Here is a 27927-nt window from a genome sequence, read left to right on the forward strand (position 1 = left end):
TTTATGTAATAGCAAGTCACTTTCATTTAGAAAGAAATAACCATATTTGTTGTGTATTTTTTGAGTGTTTTTTTATTTTTATTTTATCCTACTAGATCTTGATCTGAATACATTAGAATAGCTAATTACCCTATTCAAAAAGATAAAGTTATATTTTACATAGATTCATAATACATCACAAGTGCTTGTTTTGATGCTAATGATTTGAGACTGCTCATAAAAACCAACATTCAGTTTCTTAAAAACTTTAGACAAATATAAAGGTTTATTAATAAAGAAATGCAGTCACAGGGAAGACTGTTGATTTCACAGATGTGTGGCAGATAGTCAGTGACACCCACAAATTGTCAATGCTGTAATATCAATGGAAAGTTGAGTGGAAGAAAAAAGGGTCACTGATGGTCTCCATGCCATCAGTTTAACTTGACTATTAACTTAAGAAAAAAAAATACTTGAAATATATCATGTTTTGTGTAAATAATCCATATACATTTTTGAATTTCGCTACTGAAAGAAATACAATTTTATAGTTCAAATTACTGAGACAAACCTGCATATTTTTTCAATGATTAGCTCCTTTATCAGTGCTTCCTTTTCTTAAAGATTTTTTCAAATACATGCTTTCTTTGCTGACTTTGATCAGTTCCTAATCGGACCTTTCCAAAACAAATAGCAATTCTTGGTTTTTCCTTTTACTATTTACTGTACCGTAACTTTATTGTCCTTTGTCGACATCTGCTGGACACATTTCGTTACTGCAGAGAATAATTTCAGTCAGGCATTGTTCAGGGCTACCTATCTTTGGCGACCGTTGGAAAGACGGACCCCGGCTTCGGAAAGCTTCAGAGAAACGTTTGAATGGATGATTTTTATCCGCTGAAATCTCAGACATCTAATTAACTACCCAGGTAAATATTTTATTTTGCACATCTTTAGTATGTTTGGAGCAAAGCAGATGCTGTATGGCGGTAGAATGTAGCTGTTTTTCAGTGAAGCGGATGCATCTGGCAGAAAGTGGCGCTTCGTATGAAAAACGTAAAAATGGAGGTCAACTCGAGTAAAGCAGGCCGAGTTTCTGTTAAAAACACTGTTTATATCTGCAGAGGTTGATTATAAAGCAGGAGTGTGTGCTAATATTTATTAACTTTTTATTAGTGGAGTTACGGGCAGCTAAACATTAACAATGAGCTGAAAGTTTGCTAAAGGAGAAGCTAAAATAATCCAGTTGTAGTCCAGGACCAGCACCGGATTCAAAACCACATCATTAATACAAGTTCCCTTCACACTGGGTCAAATTACAAATCCCAAATGTTGTGCAAAATTCAATGAGTAAATTTTGAGCTCCATAGTAACATACTTAAAAAAATATAAAAGTAACATTTCTTTGCGCTTGCAGAAACAGCTGCCGTTATTTCTTGTAGTAAAGACCACTTAAACATGCTTCGGGAGTTATGAAAATGTCAAGATGTTTGTAAAAGTGAAAGTTCTGGTTTTGTTTGGTGGAATATTGAAGAGTGGTTCTCAATGTTGGGCTCGGAGCCCGCAGTGGGCCATAGCATGCTAGGTAAGGGGTCAGAAGATGCGCTATAAAAATATTTTTTCCTCCAGAATCTAAAAAAAAAGAAGATATATATATAATACTTATCCACAAGGCCAAATAACCCAATAACAAGAATTTTAAGTTTTTTAAATGATTTTTTTCTTACTGTATTTGAATGAAGATGCAACAGACTGTTGTTTGAAAATTACATTCTTGTAATTTCAGTTTTTAAAGCTTTTACTCTACTTAATACTATTCTATTAATGGATTTATGGAATGCGGGTGGTGTTTGTTATCTTTTTGTTTATTAATTCTGTAGGAAAGCTATGTATAGTGAAGCATTTATAATTAGGGCCACAATCTGTGCAACTAGCATTGAATAAATCTGAGAAAGTTTGTAAACTGTCCATGTTTCATTAGGTAATTTAGAAGTAATTCCAAATTTATGTACCCATTGACATTTTTATTTGATTTACTCAGTTAATTTTTACTCTTTTTCCAGCAGGACTCTTAGCTAAACATAGTTAAGCTTCTGTTTTTGTAACTAACTACATAAAACATATTCCACTACTGCTTTTCTTCCTGTTTATTTGTAGTTCTGGGCAGAGCGCTCCGTTAGCCGTCACAGGACAACAGCTTGAGGAACCATGTTTCTCTACAACATCACCCTGCAGCGGGCCACCGGCATCACTCATGCCATTCATGGAAACTTCTCAGGTGAGCTTCCTCTGCATATTTTTGCTTCCTGTTCAGTCGGGTTATTTGGCTGAGCTGCTTTCAACCTTTTTTGGTTGGAAACTGTCTTTGTCTCCGTTGTTCATTAAAGTAGAAGAAGTGATTTTATGATTTTTAGGAAGCTTAGCGCAGATTAAGTTTAATCCGTTTGTGTTTTGGTAGGAACCAAGATGCAGGAGATTGTTGTTTCCAGGGGAAAGATCCTGGAATTATTGCGTCCAGATGCGAACACGGGAAAGGTGCATACCCTCCTCACAATGGAAGTGTTCGGCATCATCAGGTCCCTGATGGCCTTCAGGCTCACAGGAGGAACTAAAGGTATGCCGTCATGGAAACGCTCACTCAAATGCAGAAATTAAACAAGCAACTAACTACCTGTGGCTTGAAGAAACCAGAAATTTGATCCCAAATCCTAGCTTAAATAGTTTGTAGTTTCATTTAATAACATGTTTTCATTTTGATTTGCAGCACCAATTTAGATAACTTCATAATTTTGACAGAGTAGACTGTTTATTATCAAATGTCAACATTCATTGAGGTCTTGCATCCATACCGCACACTAAACGGCAAGTTTTCTTAAAATTTTGATGGCATTTACTGAACTATTAATGGGTCAATAACTGAGTTACTACATAAATGCAATAATTTAATTTGTGATGTGGAGGAAGTATTATTAATGTCTATAAGTTAGACATCAGCGACAAATGTGAATGAAGCCTGGCCTTTTGACTGAAGCAGGTTGATACCTATCTTCTTACTGAGAGCTATCAAGAAACTCTGAGCGAGAATTTATTTCAAAATAAAAAGATATAAAGTTTATAACTTCAAAATGCCTTCTTGTTTCCAGGCAATAATCATGTTTTCTCTCTCTGACATTTCTCAAAAAGTTCTCTTTAGACAGCTTCTTGTGTCACTTAATTAATTACTGAAAATAGCTACTTTGAATTTCTTTCCTTCAGTAAAACCATCCACACAGAAGAGTGTTGTCACTGAGACCCAGCGGTGCTGTAGTTGGCTCACCAGTCAGAGAAGGAGCTGCAGTGTGTGTGTGTAACTGTGTGATCTGTGTTTGTTTCTGCAGATTACATCGTCGTGGGAAGCGACAGCGGCCGCATCGTCATCCTGGAGTACCATCCGTCCAAAAATCAGTTTGAGAAAGTTCACCAGGAAACATTTGGGAAGAGTGGCTGCCGGCGCATCGTTCCCGGACAGTTCCTGGCCGTCGACCCAAAAGGAAGAGCTGTGATGATCGGTGGGTGGTGTTGTACCTTTCACGCAGTGTGTAAAGTTTAGAGATATATCTGTCCTGATATCGGAGAAAAATTCTGTAAAATTTGGAGGAGGGGTGTGACAACTTGCCTGATCCATAAGGCTGGCTTTATTCAATCTAATTCTATGCTTTATTTTTATTTTAGTCTTAGAATTCTTAATTGCACTTTCTGAACCATTAGAAAAAAGGTTTGTTGCAGTTTATTTTTACATGTTTGATCAAGGTCAGATAATGTTTTTTCAGTGTCTTTGGCTGTTCTACTCTTGACTGAACAAATTAAAGTTGTTTTCTTTTTACATGTTTGAACAAGTTTGTGAAGCTACAGGTGTATTTAAGTGAGCCGTACCGGTGTAAAGTTAGTAAATAAAATTGAAATTTTATGTCTATGTTTAAAAAAAATAAACATTTTAAATCAATTCAGCTGTTTTTCTGTATAGTTTCAGTATCAGCTCCTACTAAATCTTAGATATCTGCATCGGTATGGGAAGTGAAAAAAGTGCATCTCTTGTAAATTTATTAGTGGTGGATTTCTTTCTCCCAGTTAAAGGAAATCTTCATGGATCTAATGTGTGTGTGTGTTTTTTTTCTCTTTCTTCCAGGAGCGATAGAGAAGCAGAAGCTGGTCTACATCCTGAACAGAGACGCCGCTGCCAGGCTCACCATCTCGTCTCCTCTGGAAGCTCACAAAGCAAACACGCTTGTTTATCACGTGGTCGGAGTCGACGTTGGCTTTGAGAATCCCATGTTTGCCTGCTTAGAAATGGACTATGAGGTGAGCTGACGGAAACCAGTTTATACGTTCACACAGCCGAACCTTTGGTGTGATGAGTTTGTCATGTCTCTTCTCTGACTGTCACTGGAGAAACATTTACCTTCTCTGACCTTAGAAAAATCTCACATTCAGGGTTGATTAGAAAATAATCACATCTGTCAGGAATCCTGTTATTCATGTTTTTCGTTTTGCATTTTTATTTCCAGGAAGCTGACAACGACCCGACAGGAGAAGCTGCTGCAAACACACAGCAGACTCTGACCTTTTATGAGCTGGATTTGGGTCTGAACCACGTGGTCCGGAAGTACAGCGAGGCTTTGGAGGAGCATGGGAACTTCCTCATCACTGGTATGGATGTTTAAAACGTAGCCAAAGATTCCTGGAATTATACTTTTAACATTGCTATACAGTTGAGGCCATAGACTTAACTAAATAATAAATACATTTGTTACATCTGCGGTTGAGGCTACCAGTAACTCACTGCTAACTTGCCCTTGCTAACCAACAAACTAGCTAGCCTTTCTGCATCTATCATAAGTAAGTACAAATTTATTGCCTGTTGGCTGGATGAAGTTGAATTTCTGTTGAGATATAGTTCTTAATCTTCATTCATAATGGTTTTAAAAAGTCTTAACCCTGAGTTGGTGAAACCGGCAGAAACCCTGTAAAATACAAAGATGCTTGAGAGCAGAAAAAACCTTTTCTTGTGTAAAGGTGCTCACAGAAGCTGCGTTTCCACTGCACAATTTAGAATTACAAAAATAAATTTGCTTATTGGAACATGGCTTTTACGAACTAGTGATTTTCTGACATTAGCGTAAGGCAGAAAAATGCTTCTGACCTTTATTGATGGATTAATTAACTGGGTAAATTATTGACTGATCAAAGTGTTGAAGATGTGATGAGTTTTTCATGTCTCTTCTCTGATATAAGAAGTGGAGAAACATTCAACTCTCTGATCTCAACACAGATTTCACCCTAACCAATACGGCAGCACCGTTTTATTCGTGATTCCTGTGAAAATTAACCTGTTGCTGTTTCTCTTTCCTCTCCGTTTAGTTCCCGGCGGTTCGGACGGACCCAGCGGCGTTCTGATCTGCTCTGAAAACTACATCACCTACAAGAACTTTGGGGATCAGCCCGACATCCGCTGTCCCATCCCCCGCCGCAGGGTGAGTCCTAGTGACCTCGTTGACCTTGCGGTGCTGTCCTGTGACTCTTCTGCCTCTGGGGAGACAACTTGCTGCCACTCGGGTAAAACTGCAGCTGGTTTTATGCTGATTATGTGAAAATGTGTCTGTTTTTATCCTACAGAACGACCTGGACGACCCTGAGCGCGGCATGATCTTTGTCTGCTCAGCCACCCACAAAACCAAGTCCATGTTCTTCTTCCTGGCTCAGACTGAGCAGGGAGACATCTTCAAGGTCACGCTGGAGACCGATGAAGAAATGGTGAATAAAAGCTTTTTTTTCTTTTATGATGGGTTTTCTGGTAATAAATTCAAATAAATTTTTGTGTTTTCAAGTAGAGGTGGACATTTATCATGATAAATTTATTCTAAGACTGTTGATTTATTGTTGTCACAATAAATCCAATTAATCATGTTTAAAACCCTCCAAAACTTTTACTATTTTCTCCAATCTTTTGTTCAATAAAAGCATAAATTCATGCCAATAAATTTGAAAATACAGATACCGTGTCCAGTTTAGTGATAAATATTACACTTCTTTATGTGGCTGGTGTCCAAAGAAACGCATTACAATGGAAATGTTTTTCATTATTTGTGTTTGTGGGACAGCAATTGCTGTGACACACAGTTACAATCATACAGTTATCTAAAAAAAATTATAAATGGTTCTTATCTCCACTTTTATCGTTATCGTAACTGTACCACAAAATATTGTGATTAAACTTTAAGTTCATATCATCCATCTCTATTTTCAGGTCACTGAAATCCGGCTTAAATACTTTGACACGATCCCCGTGGCAACAGCCATGTGCGTCCTGAAGACCGGCTTCCTGTTTGTGGCCTCAGAGTTTGGAAACCAGTAAGTTCTCCTCCTGGTTTAACTCAATCATCCTTCGTTTCTGTCGGATCTCCCCAACCGGTGAAACTCTGCCTCTGAATCTCTCAGTTATCTCTACCAAATCGCTCACTTGGGCGACGACGACGAGGAGCCGGAGTTCTCCTCGGCGATGCCGCTGGAGGAGGGAGACACTTTCTTCTTTCAACCTCGGCCGCTCAAAAACTTGGTGCTGGTGGACGAACAGGAGAACCTTTCCCCCATCATGTCCTGTCAGGTCAGTCCGTATAGTTTCACTCAGATTTATCAGGTCTGCTCGATAAGATGAAGGAACATAGATCTGTTATCTGTTTTTCCTATAGATTGCTGATTTGGCCAATGAAGACACGCCTCAGCTCTACGTGTCCTGTGGACGGGGCCCAAGGTCCACACTGAGGGTTCTTCGCCACGGACTGGAGGTAAATCCCCAACCTGCTACCGGATCAGTACGGACCCTCACTCACTCTGCCGGCTGAAGAACTGATGAGCTTTTCATGTCTCTTCTCTGATGAAAGCTGAAGAGTCTTTGAAATATTCTGATTTCAGCTCAAAGGCAAAGTGTTTCTGTTTTATGTTAGGGCTGAAATTATTAATCGGATCAATCAATTATTGAAATAATCGTCAGCTAACTTAGTAATCAACAATACCAAGGCTATTTGCTAAAAGAACTAAATCCTCAGAGCAGTAATTAAGTCAATATAACAGTAAATCTAAATGTTTAGCATTTAAGGTAAAACAGAAATGTTTGTAAATATGTTCCACCCAGAACAGAACAATGTATTAGTTTTACTTCGTTCAAATTCTGTAAAAAAAAAATCTCCTATTAAGCACCTTTTGTTATCCAATTAATAGCCAGTTAATCCAAAAATTACTCAACAGATTAGTTCTCCATTGTTTTAGGACTGGAACGATTAATTGTGATTAATCAATTAGTGAAATAATCTTGAAGTAATTTAGTAATTGATTAATTATTAACTGGAATATACAGACTCAGAAAAATACCATTTGCTGAAAAAAAAGCTAGATATTCAGAGCTCTAATGAAAGCAAAAGTATAAGAAATAGATTTTGCATTTAAGATGAAAACATCTGTCTGTCATATTTTACCCAAAACTCATCACATTTTTTAAAATTCATCCCTTTCAAATTCATTGAAGAAATTTTACATTGTTGCATTTTAGGCAGTAAAATGATTATTTTCTTATTTAAAAAATAATTGAATTATTTGCTTATTTGCATTTTTAATATCGTATCAAAAAGGCTTAAGTGGTTAAATGAAAAATCTGCAGAATAAAGTATCCGATTATTTGTGAGAATAATCAATAAAATAAAATAATGAAATTATCGTTACTTGCTGCCCTGTTTTTACATTTCATCCTGGTAAAGGCTGTCGATGCCAAAGCATTGAGACACACTTGTACTGTTCAGCACATTTCCTCCTGTTGCTCCATTTCTGTAATTGTATCCAGTTCCCTACTCGTCCTCAGAGAAACATAAAAAAAATATAAAGATCTGTTAGCAATTTATCATAAGTTGTGAACAATAGTTTTAGAAAACCGCAGTAAGCTTCTCTCTTGTCAGAAATATGATTTTGGCCAAAGAAAGAGTTTCTCCCTGCTGTGGAGAGTCACAGCTCAGCCAAGCCTGGACTTTTCCTAACTGGTGCTTTAATTTTTATGCACTCCCAGTCTGTCTCTGCTGTAGGATCAATAACAGGTTTTTACATTGTTTTGATCAGAAGAGACCAAAGTAATGGAGTACACAAATAATTCAAAACTGTATTTGGGCATCACTGATATTAAACAGAGAAATTCTGTTTATCCTCACAGTTTAAATTCTTGTTGTGATATGTGTGGTCATCAAAGCGCCTAGCCCCTCTCAGTATTATCTAATTTATGTGTCATATTTTGGAAAGTGGGTGAAATGGGATAAACTGAGTGTGTTTTTCTGTGTTCAGGTTTCAGAGATGGCTGTGTCTGAGCTGCCTGGTAACCCCAACGCCGTGTGGACCGTACGCCGACACGTGGAAGGTAACCAAACAGGCACAGAGCAGAAACGCATTCTCAAAGAATAAAGAAATTATATCTGCTTATAGTAAAATATGAGCATTTAAAGGTAGTAATAAATGCAGGACATTCAACATCAAGTGTTTTATTGTTTTTCTAGAGTGGCGGTTTACAGTTCGTTTCTATTTATTTCTCCAACTCTTTTCTATGACTTGTGAATTGCTCTTTCTTTCTATCCGATCGCTCATACTGGTGCTTGAAATCCTTGAACATTCTTGAATATCAGTTGGGTGTTTTCAAGGCTTGGAAAGTGCTTGATATTCAAACTGGAATGTTTGTAATAACTTCAATCTAATGTTTGATTTAAAGTTTACATTTGGAGAGCGTTATGATGAAACCAGATATTTAAAGATAATTAAAAGAGACACATTTTTTCTTAATCTGAAGTTAAATCAGATCAAATTTCTCTTATTTTAGGTCAGTTAGAATTACCAAAATAATTTTTTACCCAATGAGATTTTTAAGTAACTTTCTCAGACCAGTCAGATGTATTGTACTTTACGTTTACTTAGAATGTTGAATACTAATCATTATATATTATTAGCAGTAATAAATAGTGAATTGAAGCTTTCTATTTTAGTTCATTTGTATTGTTTTTGTCTCCAAAGTAGATGGAAAAGATTGAAAACCTCCTTGAAAATGTTTAAAAAGTGCTTGATTTCTTTCTCTCCTGCCAACAGCGACCTCTGGTGGCCACAAATGAGACAGAAAATTATTGTTTTAAGTGAAGAAGGCCTGAGGCTGTTTAACGTTTAAAGCTTCAGGTTTTTGATCTTCCTCTGCTCCTCAGATGAGTTCGACGCTTACATCATCGTGTCTTTCGTCAACGCCACGCTGGTTCTGTCCATCGGAGAAACCGTGGAGGAAGTGACAGACTCCGGGTTTCTGGGAACAACGCCCACTCTGTCCTGCTCCCTGCTGGGCGAAGACGCCCTCGTGCAGGTGGGTGTTCACTGGATACCTGTAGACACAGCATGAAGATACTTTTACTTATTGACCTCTGACCTTTTGCCTACAGTAACCAGTTTCTGCAGTGTGTAAAAGAGTGGAAACAGCTGCGGTGGGCCTGTTTCTTCCCTGAAGCAGGCGTTCAGGCGTTCATGGTGGTGTTAGGAGTTTGGAAGTGTTTCATCTTGTATTTTTCTCGCTTCCCGCCTCGTCCAGGTTTACCCAGACGGCATTCGTCATATTCGAGCAGACAAGCGTGTGAACGAGTGGAAAACTCCTGGGAAAAAAACTATTGTCCGCTGCGCCGTGAATCAGCGGCAGGTCGTCATCGCTTTGACCGGAGGAGAACTCGTCTACTTCGAGATGGACCCGGTAAGAAAACAGAAATTTTCTATTTTTACAATTTATTTAGCACTAACACTGTCTAAGTTTATGGATCAATTATTCTTTAAAGCCCAGATTTAGCATTTAAAAAATTCGGACAGGCTGAACATGATCTGAAGGATGATGATGCTGTTGTGAGGCGAAGTGTGCTAGACTTATAGCTGTGTACCGAGGAAGTCCAAACAGTCCTGGACCGAAAGATTTAAGATTTAGAAGAACTAAAAGCAGGTTTTACTCCCACTAACGTGCCTAAATAATGTAAAACCAAGACAATCTGTTTCATGACTGTCTTGATTAACATTAGGAAAGTTTTGCCCCTCTTCTACTCCAACACCGTCCTTTAACATTTTTCAACAGAACTGGGGAATGAAAAACACCACAATCCTTTTGGTATATAATACATTCAGAAAGCCTTCATTACTCACCATGTTACGCCCCATATATGGTGCTGTTTTCTGTTTCCTGTTTCTGAAGTCCATGTCACAATTTTAAAAACATATTTCTAACTACTTGTCCTCATCCAAACATTAGATATGTGTTTATTTGCATTTGTCCAACCAGGATGGTATCAGCATAAATTAATCACCTGCCTTAAAATATTCAATTATTAAAAACACTGCCGTCTGAAACATCTGGTATATAATAGTATAGAGAATAACTTCCAGAAAAAGGAATTTTGTCTATAGAGCTGAAACTATTAATCAGATTAATCATGATGAATCAATTATTGAAATAATCGTCAACTAATTTAGTAATCGAGTATTTGTTAACTGGAGTATACAGACTCTAATTAATCCAAAACTACATAAAAATATATACATGTTTGCATTTAACATAAAAATTTTTCCTTGTCTGTAAATATGTTCCGTCCAGAACGCCTCAAGATGCAGTTTTAGCTTCTTTAAATTCTGAAAATTTATTAATCTGTCAACCAAAATACTAATCAACAGATCAGCCCTTTGCTTTATTGATAAGTCTAGCAGAAAGAGCTGAACTTCTCATGTTATTAGAAGAATTTTTTTAGCTGCAGGTCAATCCTTTCCTACAAGTGATAAACGTTTACTAAAGAAATGCTATGTTGATGCATTTTAGGCAATAAAATGCTCATTATATGAGAAAATTATTTATTTTTGCATCTTTTAATTTATTCCTTATATTGTAAATAAAGGCTTAAGTGGTTAATTGAAAAATCTGCTGAATGTGCCAATGTATTTTCTATCTGATTAATCATCAGAATAATTGATTACTAAAATAATCATTAGTTGCAGGCCTAGTTGTCTTTGTCAGTGGCTGTAGCTGATCAGCCTGGTGTGGAAGAACCCACCCTGAGTGGGTATTTTTCCTGCGTTCGGGGCTCATAACGCGCCTCTGCTTTGTCTGCAGTCTGGCCAGCTGAACGAATACACGGAGCGGAAGGAGATGTCTGCAGACGTGGTCTGCATGAGCCTGGCCAACGTCCCGCCTGGCGAGCAGCGCTCCCGCTTCCTGGCTGTGGGCCTGGTGGACAACACGGTTCGGATCATCTCCCTGGACCCGTCGGTACGACACAAACACCTGGCTTAGAGTGAAGCATCCTGTGGAGCGGCTTTGCACTTTGGGAGCTTCTAAAGCTGATTTATTGTCTGTTTGTTGAGGTGTGACTTAAGTTGCATTATCCTCTTAGTTAAGGATGGTTTGCAGATGAAAGACAAAAGATCCAATGATTCAGTCAGATAGTTTACGTGTTGATGTTTTCCAAACGTCAGGATGACTTGAGAAATTGTTCCAAAATGTTGGGCTTGAGTTTCCTGCAGGATGGATTGTGTTTTTCTGTCTTCTCAGGCCAGGAGTGTGTCTTAGCAGTTCCTTCCTTCCCAGAAGAAAAAGGTTTATGTTGCATGAAGCTTCCCTGCTGACCCAAATGAAGCACTTTAGGGATCAACAGACTTTTATTCCATATTTCACTACAAGTCAATTCCAGAGAGCAGTTTTTGTCATTCACATGAACTTTTTAGACTTTTTGGAACTGGCCTGGTTTGAAATCTGACAGTTGGATGCAGAACATCATATTTGACTTGGAAAAATAATTAGATGAACTGTGCAGATGTTGTTGAAAACTGCAGTCATGGTTTTTCCACCTCAGTTTTGTTTGTAACTTGTAAACTTTCACCTCCTCAGGACTGTCTGCAGCCGCTGAGCATGCAGGCGCTTCCTGCTCAGCCGGAAAGCTTGTGTATCGTCGAGATGGGAGGCGTCGAGAAACAGGATGAAATCGGAGATAAAGGAACCATCGGCTTCCTCTACCTCAACATCGGCCTGCAGGTATTCCTTCTTAATTTATCCACATCCAGAAAGAAAACCCAACACACATTGTTCTTTGAAAACCGTTAACTAGTGATAAAACAATTGAATCAATTATTTAAGTAATCGTCAACTAATTACGTAATCGATTAATCATTAACTGGAGAGCATACAGACTCAAAAAAATGGCCATTTGCTGAAACAACACACTCAGAGCAGTAATTAAGCCAAAATGAATTGAATTATTTGCATTTTTAATGCATTTTGTTTGAGTATTTTAAAGTTTATTTCAAACAGAATTCTCAGCAGACATGTTGGATCATGTGTTTTTAGTCTGAATAACGTGGTGATTGATCATTTGTTTAAATGTTTTTTATTTTCTTTCCTGTAGAACGGTGTTCTGCTGAGGACAGTATTGGACCCGGTAACTGGTGACCTGTCGGATACCAGAACCCGATACCTGGGGTCCCGTCCAGTCAAGCTGTTCAGAGTCCGGATGCAGGGACAGGAGGCCGTATGTCACTTTTATTTATCACCATGAAACATTGAGCTGAAATATGTAAATATTTTTGTTTTGCTGAAAATATTTTTTAATCCCTGTGGACAAGTGAGCTGTTTTTGTCTTCCTGGCAGGTTCTGGCCATGTCCAGCCGCTCGTGGCTCAGCTACTCCTATCAGTCCCGCTTCCATCTGACGCCGCTCTCTTATGAAACGCTGGAGTACGCGTCCGGCTTTGCCTCAGAGCAATGCCCTGAAGGCATCGTGGCCATCTCCACCAACACTCTGAGGTAAGATTCAGGTTTACTAACAACCCATGAAATGCTAAATCATTTGGATTTGTTGTGGATCTTATTCAAACTTTTAATTTCTGTGATTGCTAAGGCTCTGACCATTATTTGACACCCCCAAAAAATGCAAATAACATTTTAATAATCCCTGACAGTGATGCACTGATCAGAAATTGTGACCAATCTTGAGCTTTAACCTCCTAATATTTATTAAATATTTGATGTAAAAGCATTTTCTTCTAAACCTCCCACCATGTGCAGTGGCTATTTGTATTAAAAGCATAGAAAGACGTCACTGTTTGTTTTTACTTTTTCAAAACAACAACAAAATAGTGTTTACATTTTAAGGTGTTTTTAGGCTCTTGTGCTAAACAGGTTAGCATCTATGTTCTGCTTACATTTAGATAGCATTTCTAGTTTCATGTTAGCCATAAAGCATTTGTTTAATTTTCTTTTGTTACTCTGAATTCAAATATAGTTTTATAAATGTAACATCTGGTTAGACAGGAGAACTTTGAATTGCTTTATCAACCTTTGGGATTAATAAATAATTTCTAAAATTGATTGATTTACTTTCTGATTCTCCTTCAGGCTAAGTAAAAACACATTTTTGCTATTTTTCTGAACTTTATTATGATAAGAAGATAAAATCTGAGTACAAAGTCTGAATGTATTTCCATCACTAAATAATGTAACAATAATAATAACAGATTATTATTGTTATTGATTGTTCATGCAGAGGTAAATCTAACCAGTTAAAAATGTCATTTTTCTTCCTGCAGGATTTTGGCTCTGGAGAAACTGGGGGCCGTTTTCAACCAGGTGGCGTTTCCTCTGCAGTATACGCCCCGGAGGTTTGTAATTCACCCGGAAACCAACAACCTCATCCTGATAGAGACCGACCACAACGCCTACACCGAGACGACCAAAGCTCAGAGGAAGCAGCAGATGGCTGAGGTGCGAAGAGTTTCCGACTTATTTAAGACTCAACTGTTTACTTCTTCAGGATTTATTTTTGTTACTTTGTGTTTCCTACTTAGATTTTCCTCAATCCATCGACATAAGGCCCAACCAAGTCATGTGGTCATTATTATGAAGCTACAGCTAACATGAACAAATTGTTAGGAGTTATCAACATCTCATAAAACTTTACTGGCTAACAATCAACCTCATCCTTTCTCAATAAAACACGAGATAAAAGCTGTTACTGAGGCGAGTCCAAGTCAAGTCTTTTATTTCTGACTCGAGTCATCTCTCTGCCATCAAGTGAACCAAATGAGGAGCAAGAAATGCGATCAACTTTCTGTTTTTTGGGGGGGCTTTTTGTACGAGATCCAATTTTAATCACTTTTTAGCTTTTTTTTTTTTTTTTTAAATCTTTCTAAAAAGAAAAACAATCTTAACTACCTCAGCAAAGATCTAAAAACCAGCCACTGTCCTCTTCTGCTCTGCAATGAGAGGATTGACTGATAGACTGGCCCACATGGTCATGTCTGCATGTTTGCTGTTAATAGTCACCCAATGTTACCAGCTCAACGATTTTTTTAAATATATTTAGCAAAATTTCAAACAAAAAAAAAATTTAGTATTGGTATTTGCTAGTATTGGCAAATCAGACTTTTTAAATATCTGTAATTGACAATCAGCTAGAAAACTCCAATCGGTGTATGTAAGGTTTGTAAAAAATTTCTGGTAACATTTTCTGTTATGTCGTTAAAAGTGAGGAGGTTTGACGGATGTTTGGTGTGGAAGTTTTTGTAGGAACGCTGTAATCCTCTGGTTCCCCTGCAGGAGATGGTGGAGGCGGCTGGTGAGGATGAGCGAGAGCTGGCTGCTGAGATGGCGGCGGCGTTCCTGAACGAGAACCTCCCAGAAGCCATTTTCGGCGCGCCTAAAGCCGGAGCGGGTCAGTGGGCTTCCCTGGTGCGACTGGTTAACCCCATCCAGGGCTCCACTCTGGATCAGGTGCAACTGGAGCAGAACGAAGCTGCCTTTAGGTGAGCAGGATGGAATGTATTCCATCTCACTTTCCTCACCCGTCAGAATCCTTCTCACTGATTTTCTTCTTCTTCCCCTTTCCCAGTGTGGCCGTGTGCCGCTTCCCTAACACCGGCGATGATTGGTACGTCCTGGTGGGAGTCGCCAGAGACATGATCCTCAACCCCAGATCTGTCGGTGGTGGCTTCATCTACACGTATCGCCTCACCGCCGGAGGGGAGAAGCTGGAGTTTGTGCACAAGGTGGGTTTGATAACTGGGAATGTGCTCACCTCCATAATATAGCTCTCCATCTGGGATTCCTTCCCTCTGCCTGTGATGACAAATCTCCTGCCATGTGGTTAAATTGCTCCCCTCTCCTGATGTTTGACCCGGTCACCTCAAGTCTGCAGCAGCTGCTTCTGATGCAGGCAAATCATGTCTGCTAGCTGTGCATGTGGAAAAGATGGAGCAATGTGTTTTGGGATGAAAAAAAGGGAAAATTACTCCCATCTAGGTCTTGAAGGGGCGGTATTATGTATTTTCCAGTCTCATAGTGGCATTTATAGCTCAATCAATTAGAACTGTAACGATTCAATGAATGATTTGAGTACATTGATTTTTCAAATTTCTCAAGGTTTAATTATGTTTTACTATTTAATGCCATGTGTTGCACCTGGATGATTATTTGTGTTGCACAAGTAGGCCTTTTACATTAATAAGTTCTGCTGGACGATAAATTGTTCCAGAATTTATTGCGATAAATGATCATCTTGTTTTTTTAGACCATTTTCAAGTAATATAATAGTAATCGCATAATAATAAAGCAAGAACACATTCTCAAAGATCAATAAACTTTAATCATCATTAAGCACTGGAACTGGAAGACATTTTAAATATCCAAAATAAATAAACTAAACAGAAACAACAAATAAAATTAATGATGAAGTCTTTGTAAGCAAAATTGTTCTTCAAAAAACGGCGAGTTAAGACCAAATCACTACAATGTAGACATTTTTTTTTTACCCCTCCAGGGGGTCTTTTTTGTGGCTCTAGTGTCCCTTATATGATAGTGGGCCGACAGGAAACAGGGAAGGAGATGGGGGAAGACATGCGGCAAATGTCGTCGGGTCCGGGAGTCGAACCCGCGACGGCCGCGTCGAGGACTCAAGGCCTCCAAATACGGGTCGCGCTAACCACTACGCCCCACAATGTGGACTTTTATCATCCAGTTTAAATCATCCAAATGGAAATTATAGAGCTTAAATCAATCATCCGATTGATTTATTGCTACAGGTCTGTGCGCAACGCTGTCACTTCTGCCAGTGAGCTGCTAATTAATGCGGAGCGCTACTAGCAGGGTGATGAAATGTTTTCTTCTTGGAAAAAAAGAACAACATTTTTTTACTGTCATTTTCTCTTTTATATTGGACCTTAAGTAGCAAATACAGAATGGGACAATTTTTTATTCGATTACTCGATTAACCATCTGAATAATTAATATCCATTCATCCATCCATCCATTTTCTGTTCACCCTTTGTCCCTAATGGGGTCGGGAGGGTTGCTGGTGCCTATCTCCAGCTACGTTCCAGGCGGGAGGCGGGGTACACCCTGGACAGGTCGCCAGTCTGTCGCAGGGCAACACAAAGACATACAGGACAAACAACCATTCACACACACACACACACCCCTAGGGAGAATTTAGATATACCAATTAACCTAACAGTCATGTTTTTGGACTGTGGGAGGAAGCCGGAGTACCCGGAGAGAACCCACGCATGCACAGGGAGAACATGCAAACTCCATGCAGAAAGACCCCGGCCGGGAATCGAACCCAGGACCTTCTTGCTGCAAGGCAACAGTGCTACCAACTGCGCCACTGTGCAGCCCCTGAATAATTAATAGACTGCTCAATTACTAAAATAATTGTTTACTATAGCCCTACAATCAAGGATACCTTTAATTGTTATAAAAATGCAATATGTTAAATCTGACTTACAAGAAATTTGACTTTGGAAATTAACGCCTTGAAATTGGGCCTCTGTCTCTTTAAGAAACTCCTGCTCTTTGTGAAACTCTGGCTTCAGGAAGTCATCACAACATGGCTCCTCTATTAACCCTTTAACAGCGTTTCACTGACAAGAAGCTTGTATAAAATTAGCTGATGTGCAGTTCCACGCGGTGTTTGCTAATTGCTGCCGGCTAGTCTGAAGGAGCTGAGTGGGGGAGTAACAGGGACGGCTGCTCTGTGAGGTAGAAACTTGAAAGCTGCAGCTCAGAGGACCCGGCAGAGCTAGGTGCAGCCAGGCGTTTTCCACAGCTGAATGGTTGCCATGGAGATTAAACATTCCAGGTATGGGTTTGACGAGGGAATAACATAACATGATATAAAAAGCTCAAAAAAGTAAATTGTACATGACGCTGCCCCTTTATTGGTGGCATAGAAGCCCGCAGCATCTCGGCTGATTTGGGCATTTCCCCAGAAACCAGATCAGGGCGGAGGGGATCGGCGTGAATCAGTGCTTTTGTCACCTGATGTGACTGATGAGTCAGCGTATTTCAGAGCCGCATCAGCCGCTTCTTTTCACGGAGCTCCAGGACTTTCCCAACCACTTCGCCGGATCCCACGGTCGCTCCGCCCGATCACACAGATCTAGTTTGGACTTTTTATCCAGAGAACTCTGAGCTGAAATAAGTAGCTGGATGAAACGTGGTGACAGACGCCTCGGCAGACTCTCATGGATATTTGTGGTCTAGCACAGCAAATAGCGTCCGGTCTGCTGGTGCTAAACGAAACCTGTTCAGAAAGATCCAGGTGTTTCAGATTTTTCCACTCTGCAGCAGTTTCACGTTTTTCCTTTACAGGACAGGTTTTTGATTCCCATCTCTGATTCTCTGTCATCAACTATATTATTTTGTTTTGTTTTGCACGCAAACATCACATCTGGGAAGCTTCCTGTGAGAAAATCTGTCGGCGCAGATCTTTAACCTTCTATTAAAACTTGTTCTGTATTGAAAGCTTCTCTTTTAAAGCAACATTTTAGAATCCTCCAGTTTTGATCCTTTACCCCCAAAAAACAAAAAATGGAAAATGTTTATTGCTGAAAGGTAACACTGCAAGACACAAAATGTTACAAAGTAATTTTGGTCTAGTTTGAAATAAGACAAAACTAATACACAAGTAATTTTTTAGCAAGACCTGAGATCTTGTTTTAAGTCAATCTTTTAATATTGGTGAAAAAGTCCATGTTACATTGGCAGATTATTCATTTATAGGAAGACATTTTCTCCAAGTTATAAGTGAAATAATTCGTCAAAGGAACTAGAATTTTTTCACCAATATTTAGAATTATTGGCCTAAAACAAGCTCTTATATCATGCTGAAAAATTACTAATTATGAGTTATTTTGTCTTCAAGTGCACCAATATATTTGCACTAGAAACCAGATCAAAATTCTCTGAGCATGCTCAGTTAAATAAGTAGAATAGATCTGTGAATCCTATTGAAAACTCCAGAGTCGATCAGTTGGTGTCATTAACATTAAACTTTATTCCAAATGTTATTTAGGGAGCAGTGAGTTCAGACCAGCAGCATGTCTCCAGTAGCTCAGACTTCCTAATCCTGATCTGGGAATCTTTCACTCCTGTGTGTATGAGGTGGAGCAGATCTGTAAACATTGAGAGTCTCTTCAGAAAGAAAAGCTAGCTCATTTCAACCTGATGTGTAGCTGACAAAATACTTAGCAGGAAAAAAACACTTCGGACAATAAATGTTTAAATATGGGCATGTGACACAAAGGAACTCATATCAGTCCTCCTGTGTTTATTCTCCCTGAACTGTGTTTCCAGACTCCGGTGGAGGACGTGCCTCTGGCCATTGCACCGTTCCAAGGACGCATCCTGGTCGGAGTCGGAAAACTGCTGAGAATCTATGACATGGGCAAGAAGAAGCTGCTGCGCAAGTGTGAGAACAAGGTAAGAAAAGAAACAATTTCCTGTAAAATAAATAAATAAAAATATTCTGAGTCTTAAACCTCAGCTAGTTCTGTGGAAGAATGTCATGTGGATCCACTTTTTTAGTATCGGCAGGTACAGAAAAACAGCTAAATTGACTGAAAGTGTTTTATTTTTAAACACAAACATAAATGTACTGAATTACAAATTTATATAATAACCGTGGGCCAGTACCTCACACTTAAATACACCAATAGTGTCACAAGCTTGGGGAAACATGTAAAAACAACTTTTAATTTGTCAGTGCAATTAGGAGGTTAACAGGCAATATAAAATAAATGGTAAAGAAACTGACAAAAACAACAGGTTGTATAAATAAACTGCAACAAATCATCTTTCAAATGGTTCAGAAAGGGCAATTATTAATTCAAAATATAATGTAAAATAAAAAAAGCATGACTTTGCTCAGAGCATTAAGCGTAGAATTGGATTTAACAGATCCGCCCTTATGGATCGGGTACATTTTCACAGATATCCAATCTAGAATTTTTCCAATATCAGGACTGATACAGATATTAATACTGGATCGGTGCATCTCTACTGATTTCTTCTCTTGCTCAGTGATTTGCTCATCAGAGGCAGATGAAGGTGTGATCTTTTTTCATTTACAGGCTGTGAGCTTTTGAGCCTTTAGTTTTAATTTTAACTCCATGTCCAACTTTAGTAAACTCAAACCTTTATCCCTCTTATTGTTTATAAAAACGACAGCAGGTGTGTGTTGTTTGATCGCTCCCACCTGGAACAAGAACGAGTGAACTAAATCTTAAAAGACCAAAATTAATGTTACGTTGTTGAACGTGAAATGTGGATGGAAACTTCTGACCACAGCTGTATGGTCATTCTTTAAAGTCCTGATGAAATAAGTGATTTACGGTTTTCTCTGATGTCTCCCACCTACTGAAAGCGCTTTGGAGGGTGGAACTCAGAGGCCTTGGTTGAGACGTTGAGGTGTCTCTGTGCAGCTGCCCATTAGCTCACCCACGACTAATTGATTTGTCTGTGAGAAGACACGTATCGCTCTGAATAATAACTCGTCTTTTACATTAATCTCAAAGCTGCTGCAGAAACGAGAGAGATAAAAAAAACAAAAAACACTTACTTTGAAATCTTCATCCTAGTTGTTGCCTGATCATTATAGCGCTTTGGTAATTTTTTCCCCTGTGTGTTTCTCTGCACAATAGATTGAAGTGATTTGTAGTTTGTACAATGCTGTGGAAAGCACAGATTGTTACAAATTGTTTTTCTTTCAGTTGAAGTCTGTAAATCTTCAAACAAATCTCAGTTGATATAAAAGGATGTAGTTGCTTTGTTATTAAAGCATGAATTAATCACAAGGTTTGGAAAGCTCACTTCAGTTTACAACTCTAAAATCAAGAAATCTATAATACAGAACCTATCTGACAACGTGAAGTAGACTAAACTATTATAAACCGATTCTTCTATTTGAGAAAAGGAGGAATAAATGTCTAATCTATCTAAAATGGCCCTAATACGGCATCATAGTATTCTCAGTAGAACAACATAAAAATATATTAAAACTATGCTAAATGGAATTTTGGAAACTTATGGCAACAGAACCAAAACTGATTTCATAGCACTTAGTTTTACACTTCACTCAGTTTACAATAGATAAAGTGTTTGAGCTGCAGTAGCGCTTCAGATCAAAGCATTGATAGCTTTTGTCTGCAGAGTCTGGGTTCTGTACATGAACTTTGTCGGAGTTGAAGAAGTTTAAACTGCTGACAAAAAGTGCAAATTTTTTTCAGCGTGTTTGCGAATCTTTCAGGATGCACACAAACTGCCATTTTTATCCAATCAAGATACATTTTGTTCACATTGAGCCCTCATGAATGCTGGAAGTCCCACCATGTGCATAACAATTACATTTTTGAAGCTGTCGCCACAGAAATCTCACTGCTCTTGCTTTGTCCTGCAGCACGTTCCCAACCTGGTGACGGGCATCTACACCATTGGCCAGCGTGTCATTGTGTCCGACGTTCAGGAGAGCCTGTTCTGGGTTCGTTACCGGCGCAACGAGAACCAACTAATCATTTTCGCCGACGATACGTACCCCCGCTGGGTGACGACGGCCTGTCTGCTCGACTACGACACCATGGCTTCTGCCGACAAGTTTGGCAACATCAGCATCGTAAGTGCAACAATATGGACATCCATATTGGAACAGGATGCTCTTCTTCTTGTTTCTTTTTTTCTCCTCTTTCCACTTCCTGAAGCAAACAGCTGATTATATGAACACAATGCTTTGTAATAATTCTCATTAATCAAGCTGTTGTTACAGCTTTCTAGCATTTGTTTCAGCTAACGACGTTGGACCATTTTAGGACTTTTTTCTTGAACTTTCCGTGTGATCCATACATTCCCACACTGTAATTCAAGACCTGATGTCTGTAGAAACACATGTAGTTCCAACATGTTGTACTAAATTCAACCCCAGTCCAAATAGAAAATGTATCCCTCATGTGAGTTCTTCTAAGAATCCCGAACCATCTGGAGATCCGTGGGGGGTTTAACGAGATGAGAAGACAAATACGTCTTAATTCTGTGGTTGTTTTCTCAGGTGCGTCTTCCTCCCAACACCAGTGATGATGTGGATGAAGACCCCACAGGAAACAAGGCCCTGTGGGATCGAGGTCTCCTGAATGGAGCATCACAGAAAGTAAGAGAAAAAAAAAGTTCTTCACCAATTGAGTCTCTTTTACGCATTGGAGTCTTAGGACCATGCTAAGAAAAATAAATTATAATAATTACGAGAATAATGTCTAAATAATACGAGAATAAACAATTACCTGCACAAGCTGGCCCAAAGATTTTATCTAGGACTCCAACTGGCAATTATTTTAGAAATTGATTAATCTATCGTTTATTCCGACGATTAATCGATTAACCAGATTTATAAAACTGGCAAATTCTGCAGATTTTAGCCTCTTCTATACAATATTAGAAATTCATTAAAAGATGAATATAAACAAATCAATTCTTTTTTAAATATTAAAATAAGCATTTTATTGCGTAAAATGGAATAATCCATCATCCCTTTAATGAATTTGAACTGAGTGAATCAAAAAATGCCACTTGAGGAGTTTTGGGTAAAACATTGACAGATGAAGGTGTTTTTATCTTAAATACAAAATGTGAATATATTCTGTCCAGTTTCGGCTTAATTACGGATCTGAGTATATTTTTTGGTCACCAAATGGTCTTTTTTTAGTCTGTGTACTCTAGTTAATGATCAATCGATTACTAAATTAGTTGATGATTATTTCAATAATTGATCAGTCACAATTAATTGACAGCAATCTATTTCATTTGTCATACAGAAAAATAGGAAATATTGATCTCCGACTATTGATTTGTTAAGTTATTTTCATTCACACAGTAATTACATACTTTTTGGGTCAGTAAGTTTGGCTAAAATGGAATGAAGAAAAATTACAACGAGGGGAAAAACAGCAGATTTCATAGATGTGATAAAAAGAAAGTACACCCGTTACATCTTTATTGGACCTGATAAAACGTGGATCAAATCTGCAGACAATTACAGATGAAGGATCTGAAAAGCTAAATTAACTGGAATAACATTTTTACTTTGTGATTGATGTCTATTTGAGTTGAAGAGTCTTTTTTTTTTTTCTCTGAATGGTTCTTTGGTCAAAGTCGAACATCTACAAAAAATGTTTAGAAAATCTGAAAAACTGTTGCTTACAAGAAGGTCTAGATCTCGACTTGTTTCATTACACATCATCAGACGTAGCGATTAATCATGATTAATTAATTTTCATTTTCCTTATGAAAAATTTTGATTAATCATTAATTATGATTAATCATAATTAATTGCAATTAATCCAGATTAATCATGATTAATTAATTTTCATTTTCCTTATGAAATTTTTTTATTAATCATTAATCCAGATTTAACATATTAATTGTAATAAATCGTGATTAATTGGTTTTCATTTCCCTAATGGATATTGTGATTAATCATGATTAATGCGATTAATTGTTTCAACCCTGATATTATCCAGAGCGTCTCAGAATCTGCTGACTCAGTGACTCAGTGGACTCACGAGTTGCGAGTCCACTGAGCGTTTCTGAATCCATTTATCCACACGGTGACAGTCTGGGCCTTCAAGGGTCAGATCCTAACCACAGATAGAAGTCTGGAGCCCTGCCGTTCATGCGCCGCAGCAAACGGCTAAATTAGAGACCAAAGTTGGAGCTAAACAGAACAAAACCCCTCAGAGGAACACAGAAACCGAAGAGAAAACTGTTTGACTGTTGGGGTTGAAATCTCTGATCTGCTTCCTGCATTGTTTCTGACCTCCACCAACCGCAGGTCGAAGCTCCTCGCAGCATCGCTCAGCCTCATACTTGAGGAGCTGGTCAGGATCTGTTTAGGTAGCAGACAGGGTGGGAAAGTCCCTCCAGTTGAGACATGATGAGCTGGTTCCAGTGTTTGTCCCCTGCACCGTTGATTCATTTGGAAATGTACTGCAGCTCTATTTATAACCATGAATGGAAACGCCGAGAATGTTGTGTGTCAGCTCAACTTTCTGAGAGTTTTACATTAAATTAGAAGCATTCCTCTTTCATTTGATTAATTTATTGTGAGAAAACGCGGTCAGGCGGACACGGGGCAAAATGAAAGGGACCACTGTCTGTCCACAAAATGTTCTGTGTGAAGCCGAAGACGAGTCGTCCGAATGGAAACTGTTACTGTTGTTTTTTTTAGGAATAAAGCTTTTTATTTATTTTTTTATTTTTTATTTTTTACAATATTTTTGTTCATTTAATTAATTTACAGTTTAAAATGAACATGTCGCATAAACAAAAAGTTTGAATAAAAAAGAGTAGTTGGAAGAAAAAAATCTTCCAAATTGACCTCAAAAAGTGAATTTACTGAACCACAAAACAACAAAGCATCAGTCATCCATTTAGACACAATAACAAAAAGAATATTTATAGTTTTGTCTCATAACAAGGCATTTTTCCCATAATTGAAACAATATGACAGTGACACTAGAACATTTTCACCAATATTAAGGAATTATTGACTTCAAACAAGCTCCTATTTCTTGCTGAAAAGTTGCCTTGTTAGTTTTATTTCAAGTGTACTGAAATATTTGCTCTAGAAACTAGAATGTTACCTTCCGTTGTCATGAAAATGCTACTCATATCAAACTGAAGCTGGAACATAAATTGATTTTTATTGATCAATTGCAATTTTGGTTTTTGAAGATTTTACTTTTGGAAAATCAGGATTTGTTTTTGGACTTTAAATTCAAGTCAAATCTATGGCACAATATAAATGTCAGGTTCAGATGTATTAGTTTTCGTTTTTTGTTTGTTTTTTTGCGAGTATGAAGTCATAATACTACAAAAATACAGTCGTAGCAGTACAAGACCAAGTCATATGACAAAGTCAAAATTATATGAAAATAAAGCTATAAAATTTCGTCTGCCTGGACAATACACAACATCGCCCCTTTAATTAGTTTGTCTGCTACATTTCCTTTAAAAGTAAAGAGGATTGCACTTATTTTTATTTATTTAAGCCCTTTGTGTTTCTTGATTTGCCTCATTTTTAGACCAGATGATCTTTCCATCAAAGCAGAGTATTTTCTCTCCTCTCCGTTTGCCCCACATTCAGTTGGCCTCTTTGGGGCAGGGTTCTGCGGCAGCTTTGTTTACGTGTTGATATATCTATTCGCTCTGACTGCTGCGATCAAACAGCAGCGCCATGGTCTTCCCGTGCCGCTCGGGGGGCTTCGCTACCCGTCACGGGGCGGCTTCACACACAGCCGCCGTTGTTCGGCATCAGAGGGCATCTGCGGTCTCTGCTTATTTGTGTCTCACCACAGGCTTTGTTTTAGCATCAGCTTTGCTCCCTCTGGTCTCATGGCGTCAGCGTCACTTACGACTGGACCAGTCCAGAGGTTTTGCCGCCGCTGAATGCCACCTTTGTTCCCCAATGCTTATCTTCCACTATCTGCGGCGAGCAATATCGGATTAAACCCAACACTGGGTCGACCCCGGCTCGGATGCGGCTGTTAATGTGCGGCCAGATCACGCAGACGCTGAAGGCCTCTGAGGCCTAAAACCGCTGCATCTGACCGCCGTCGTGATGTCATCGATTAGCCTCGGCTGAAGCCAGGTGCTTTGTAGTTTTTCAGCCGGCAGTTTCTGGGGCAGCACAGTCACCTGTGGCTTTCTGTTGGTCTCCAGGCAGAGGTTGTGGTGAACTACAACATCGGAGAGACGGTGCTGTCGCTGCAGAAGACCACTCTGATCCCCGGAGGGTCGGAGTCGCTGGTGTACACCACGCTGTCGGGGGGCATCGGCATTCTGGTGCCGTTCACGTCACACGAGGTAAAACTTCTGCTACACACAGATACATGTCAAAAAATATAGAAGAAAGAATAATCCCTTTTAATCTTTCATTTCAGAAAGAGTCCCTTTATTTCCTGTAATTTTGATGATTTTTGCTCATAGAGAATTAAAAAAATTAATATTTCATAAGATCAATTAAAAAAAAGTGATTTTTAACAGAAATGTCACTTCTGTGCATTCAGATGTTGGCTACTGTATCAATGCGGTGTAGCATGGAGAAGATCAGCCTGTGGTTCAGGAAGTTCATGTTGCTTTGATAGCCACCTTAAACAGACAGCTGTGTAGTCCATTAAAGAATTACACAGCTGAAATCCTTGAATGAACAACAAGGACTACAAGTCAAGTCCTTTTCTAGAATTACAAAAAATAGTTCTAAAGAAAAAGGACTGAATATTTCACTCTGTGATGATTGGGTTTAATGATTGAGTTTCTGAAGTGAGGGATGAAAATGTAGAACATTTTAATTTTAAATTTATTTTTTGTATTAAACGTTGCCAACCGTCTTTTCTGAAATGTTTCTCAGATGTTGAACGTTTTTCCATCTTTTCTCCAGGATCACGACTTCTTCCAGCACCTGGAGATGCACATGCGCTCCGAGTTTCCTCCGCTGTGCGGCAGAGATCACCTCAGCTTCAGATCCTACTACTTCCCCGTGAAGGTTGGTGTGTTTTTACTGGAGTGGCTTCGTATAATCCAGCAACTTTATAAAACAATGAGGGGAAAACACTTTTTAACACCTTTCAGTACCTTGTAAAACCAATTTTCTGTTAAACGGCAGCAGTCTGAGTAAGAGGAAATGTTCATCTAAAGATCTCTTTTTTCTTTCTTTTTCTTTGTCTCCTGCTATCGGTTGCTTTCTTTCTCTCCATCTTTCTCTTGTTTTCTTTCTTTCTCACTCTTTCTGTCTTTTTCTCCTGCTCTCTTTAATGCCTTTCTCAGGGAATCAGTTTACTGTTGACCCGGCTTGTGAAGCAGTTGCTGAATTTAATTTGCCATTATTAGACTTCAGTTCACACTTCAGTTTGCTGCATTTGTTTGTCATAAAATCCCACTGAAGTGCGTTAAGATTTGTGGTTGTGATGCGATAAATTGTGGAAAAGTTTAGAGGATTGGAGTATTTCTGAGCAAATCATGAGTTTGCCTCGGATCAGCAGCGATCTATCCCTGAAGATATTAAACCTCTCTTCAGATCTTTGATGAGCTTTTCGCTGGAACAGAAAGATGAAAGAAATCCAAGTTTTACTCCAAACCAGAAACGTTTTAATCTTTGGTTCGTTTCGTTCCTGCAGAATGTGATCGACGGCGATCTGTGTGAGCAGTTCAACAGCATGGATCCGCACAAGCAGAAGAGCGTGGCGGAGGAGCTGGACCGAACGCCGCCCGAAGTCTCCAAGAAGCTGGAGGACATTCGCACCCGTTACGCTTTCTAACCGCCCAGCAGGGAGCCACATTTTTACTCACACCATCAGGTAACGCCTGCTCAGGAAAGACACAGATCACTGAAGAGAACTTTAGTTTTTTACGGACGGCTCACGCAGAAACGTTCGTAAACACTAACCTGTGGAAATAAATTTTCTGCTGCTCCATGAAGCTGGAAATAAAAGGACGCAATTCCTGATTTTTCTGCTGACTCTGATCCCAGCAGAATGTAGGAAATGTTTTATTTTACTGTGCATTAATTAGTCATAGTTTCAGCCTCACCTCCACCTGTTTGTGTGGCTCTTCTCTGTCCTGCTGGGTCATTAGACGACCGGGAAAGTCATGGTGGAAAAACACTGGCCGTCTGCTCCGGGTGGTAAATTCCCAACCTCAGCCACAGACGACATTCCAACAAAAAAATGAAAATGAATAAAAAAATCAGTGGACGTTTGGGTTTGTGGGATGGGGGCGAACATTTGTTGTTTTTTTTGTAAATAAATCTGTTTTTAGAAAATCAGTTTTCTGTCTCTGTTTGAAAACTTTCCAGGTTGAAGCAAAATTAATCCAGTTTTTTAAATCTTCAATCATTCCTACCTGAAACATCTTAGTTTATAATTTTGCTGCTGTTGAGTTTGATTTTTGTTTTGAAAATGAAAAAGCGTAGCACCTTGAGCGCTGCAGTTCCAGTGTAAACAGTCCGGTTTGGCGTAAGCCTCTTCCACAAACCTGGAAGTTACTCATCCGTCTGTCACTCCTTCACAAACCCCGCGCACACGACAAACCGGATAATCCCATTACTCAGCTTCCCTCTCCAGTCAATCCCAGATGAGATTTAAACGCAGCGCTGGATTCAAGAGCAGACGACGAACAGGAAAATTACCAATTTGTCTGGTTTTGATCCAAAACGTCAACATTAGTTTTGAGCTGCTCAGACTTCTTAGGATCTGGATAAAGAGACAAATTGAACCAGAAATGTTTTTTTCTAAGATGTGGAAAAATTTGTTTGTCTAGATAAAAGTTTCAAAATGGAAAAAAGTCAAATTCCTTGATTTCTGAACCATCCAATTTTGAAGGTACTGAGCAGAAAAATTCACACCTCATCTTTTAAGAGGCTTTTGTTTTCAGTTTGAAAGAAATAAATCAGGACAATAGAGGAAGTATACAGAAATATTTCTATAGCACATTTAAGCAACTAGGCAGGTAAAAGAGCTTTACATTACAAAAACATAAAAATACAAAGAGGCCATCATTCACCCAGCAAAT

At 38.8% G+C, this 27927-nt stretch overlaps 1 protein-coding gene across 1 annotated transcript; it reads left to right on the forward strand.

Moving 5' to 3' along the window:
• The first annotated feature begins 759 nt into the window (after positions 1 to 759).
• sf3b3 (splicing factor 3b, subunit 3) lies at positions 760 to 27181 on the forward strand. Its single transcript, XM_028003727.1, has 27 exons — positions 760 to 908; positions 2137 to 2257; positions 2438 to 2593; positions 3357 to 3527; positions 4145 to 4317; positions 4524 to 4665; positions 5377 to 5489; positions 5632 to 5769; positions 6263 to 6366; positions 6454 to 6619; positions 6705 to 6800; positions 8338 to 8410; positions 9237 to 9388; positions 9611 to 9766; positions 11162 to 11317; positions 11936 to 12079; positions 12450 to 12572; positions 12692 to 12846; positions 13629 to 13803; positions 14638 to 14843; positions 14930 to 15086; positions 18673 to 18798; positions 20774 to 20986; positions 21416 to 21514; positions 25081 to 25224; positions 25799 to 25903; positions 26535 to 27181. The coding sequence occupies exons 2-27, from the start codon at positions 2188 to 2190 to the stop codon at positions 26673 to 26675; spliced, it is 3654 nt and encodes a 1217-aa protein (XP_027859528.1). The 5' UTR covers positions 760 to 908; positions 2137 to 2187; the 3' UTR covers positions 26676 to 27181.
• The last annotated feature ends 746 nt before the right edge of the window (positions 27182 to 27927 follow it).

Source organism: Xiphophorus couchianus, chromosome 2 (genome assembly GCF_001444195.1).
Source record: "Xiphophorus couchianus chromosome 2, X_couchianus-1.0, whole genome shotgun sequence".
Classification (NCBI taxonomy): Eukaryota; Metazoa; Chordata; class Actinopteri; order Cyprinodontiformes; family Poeciliidae; genus Xiphophorus; species Xiphophorus couchianus.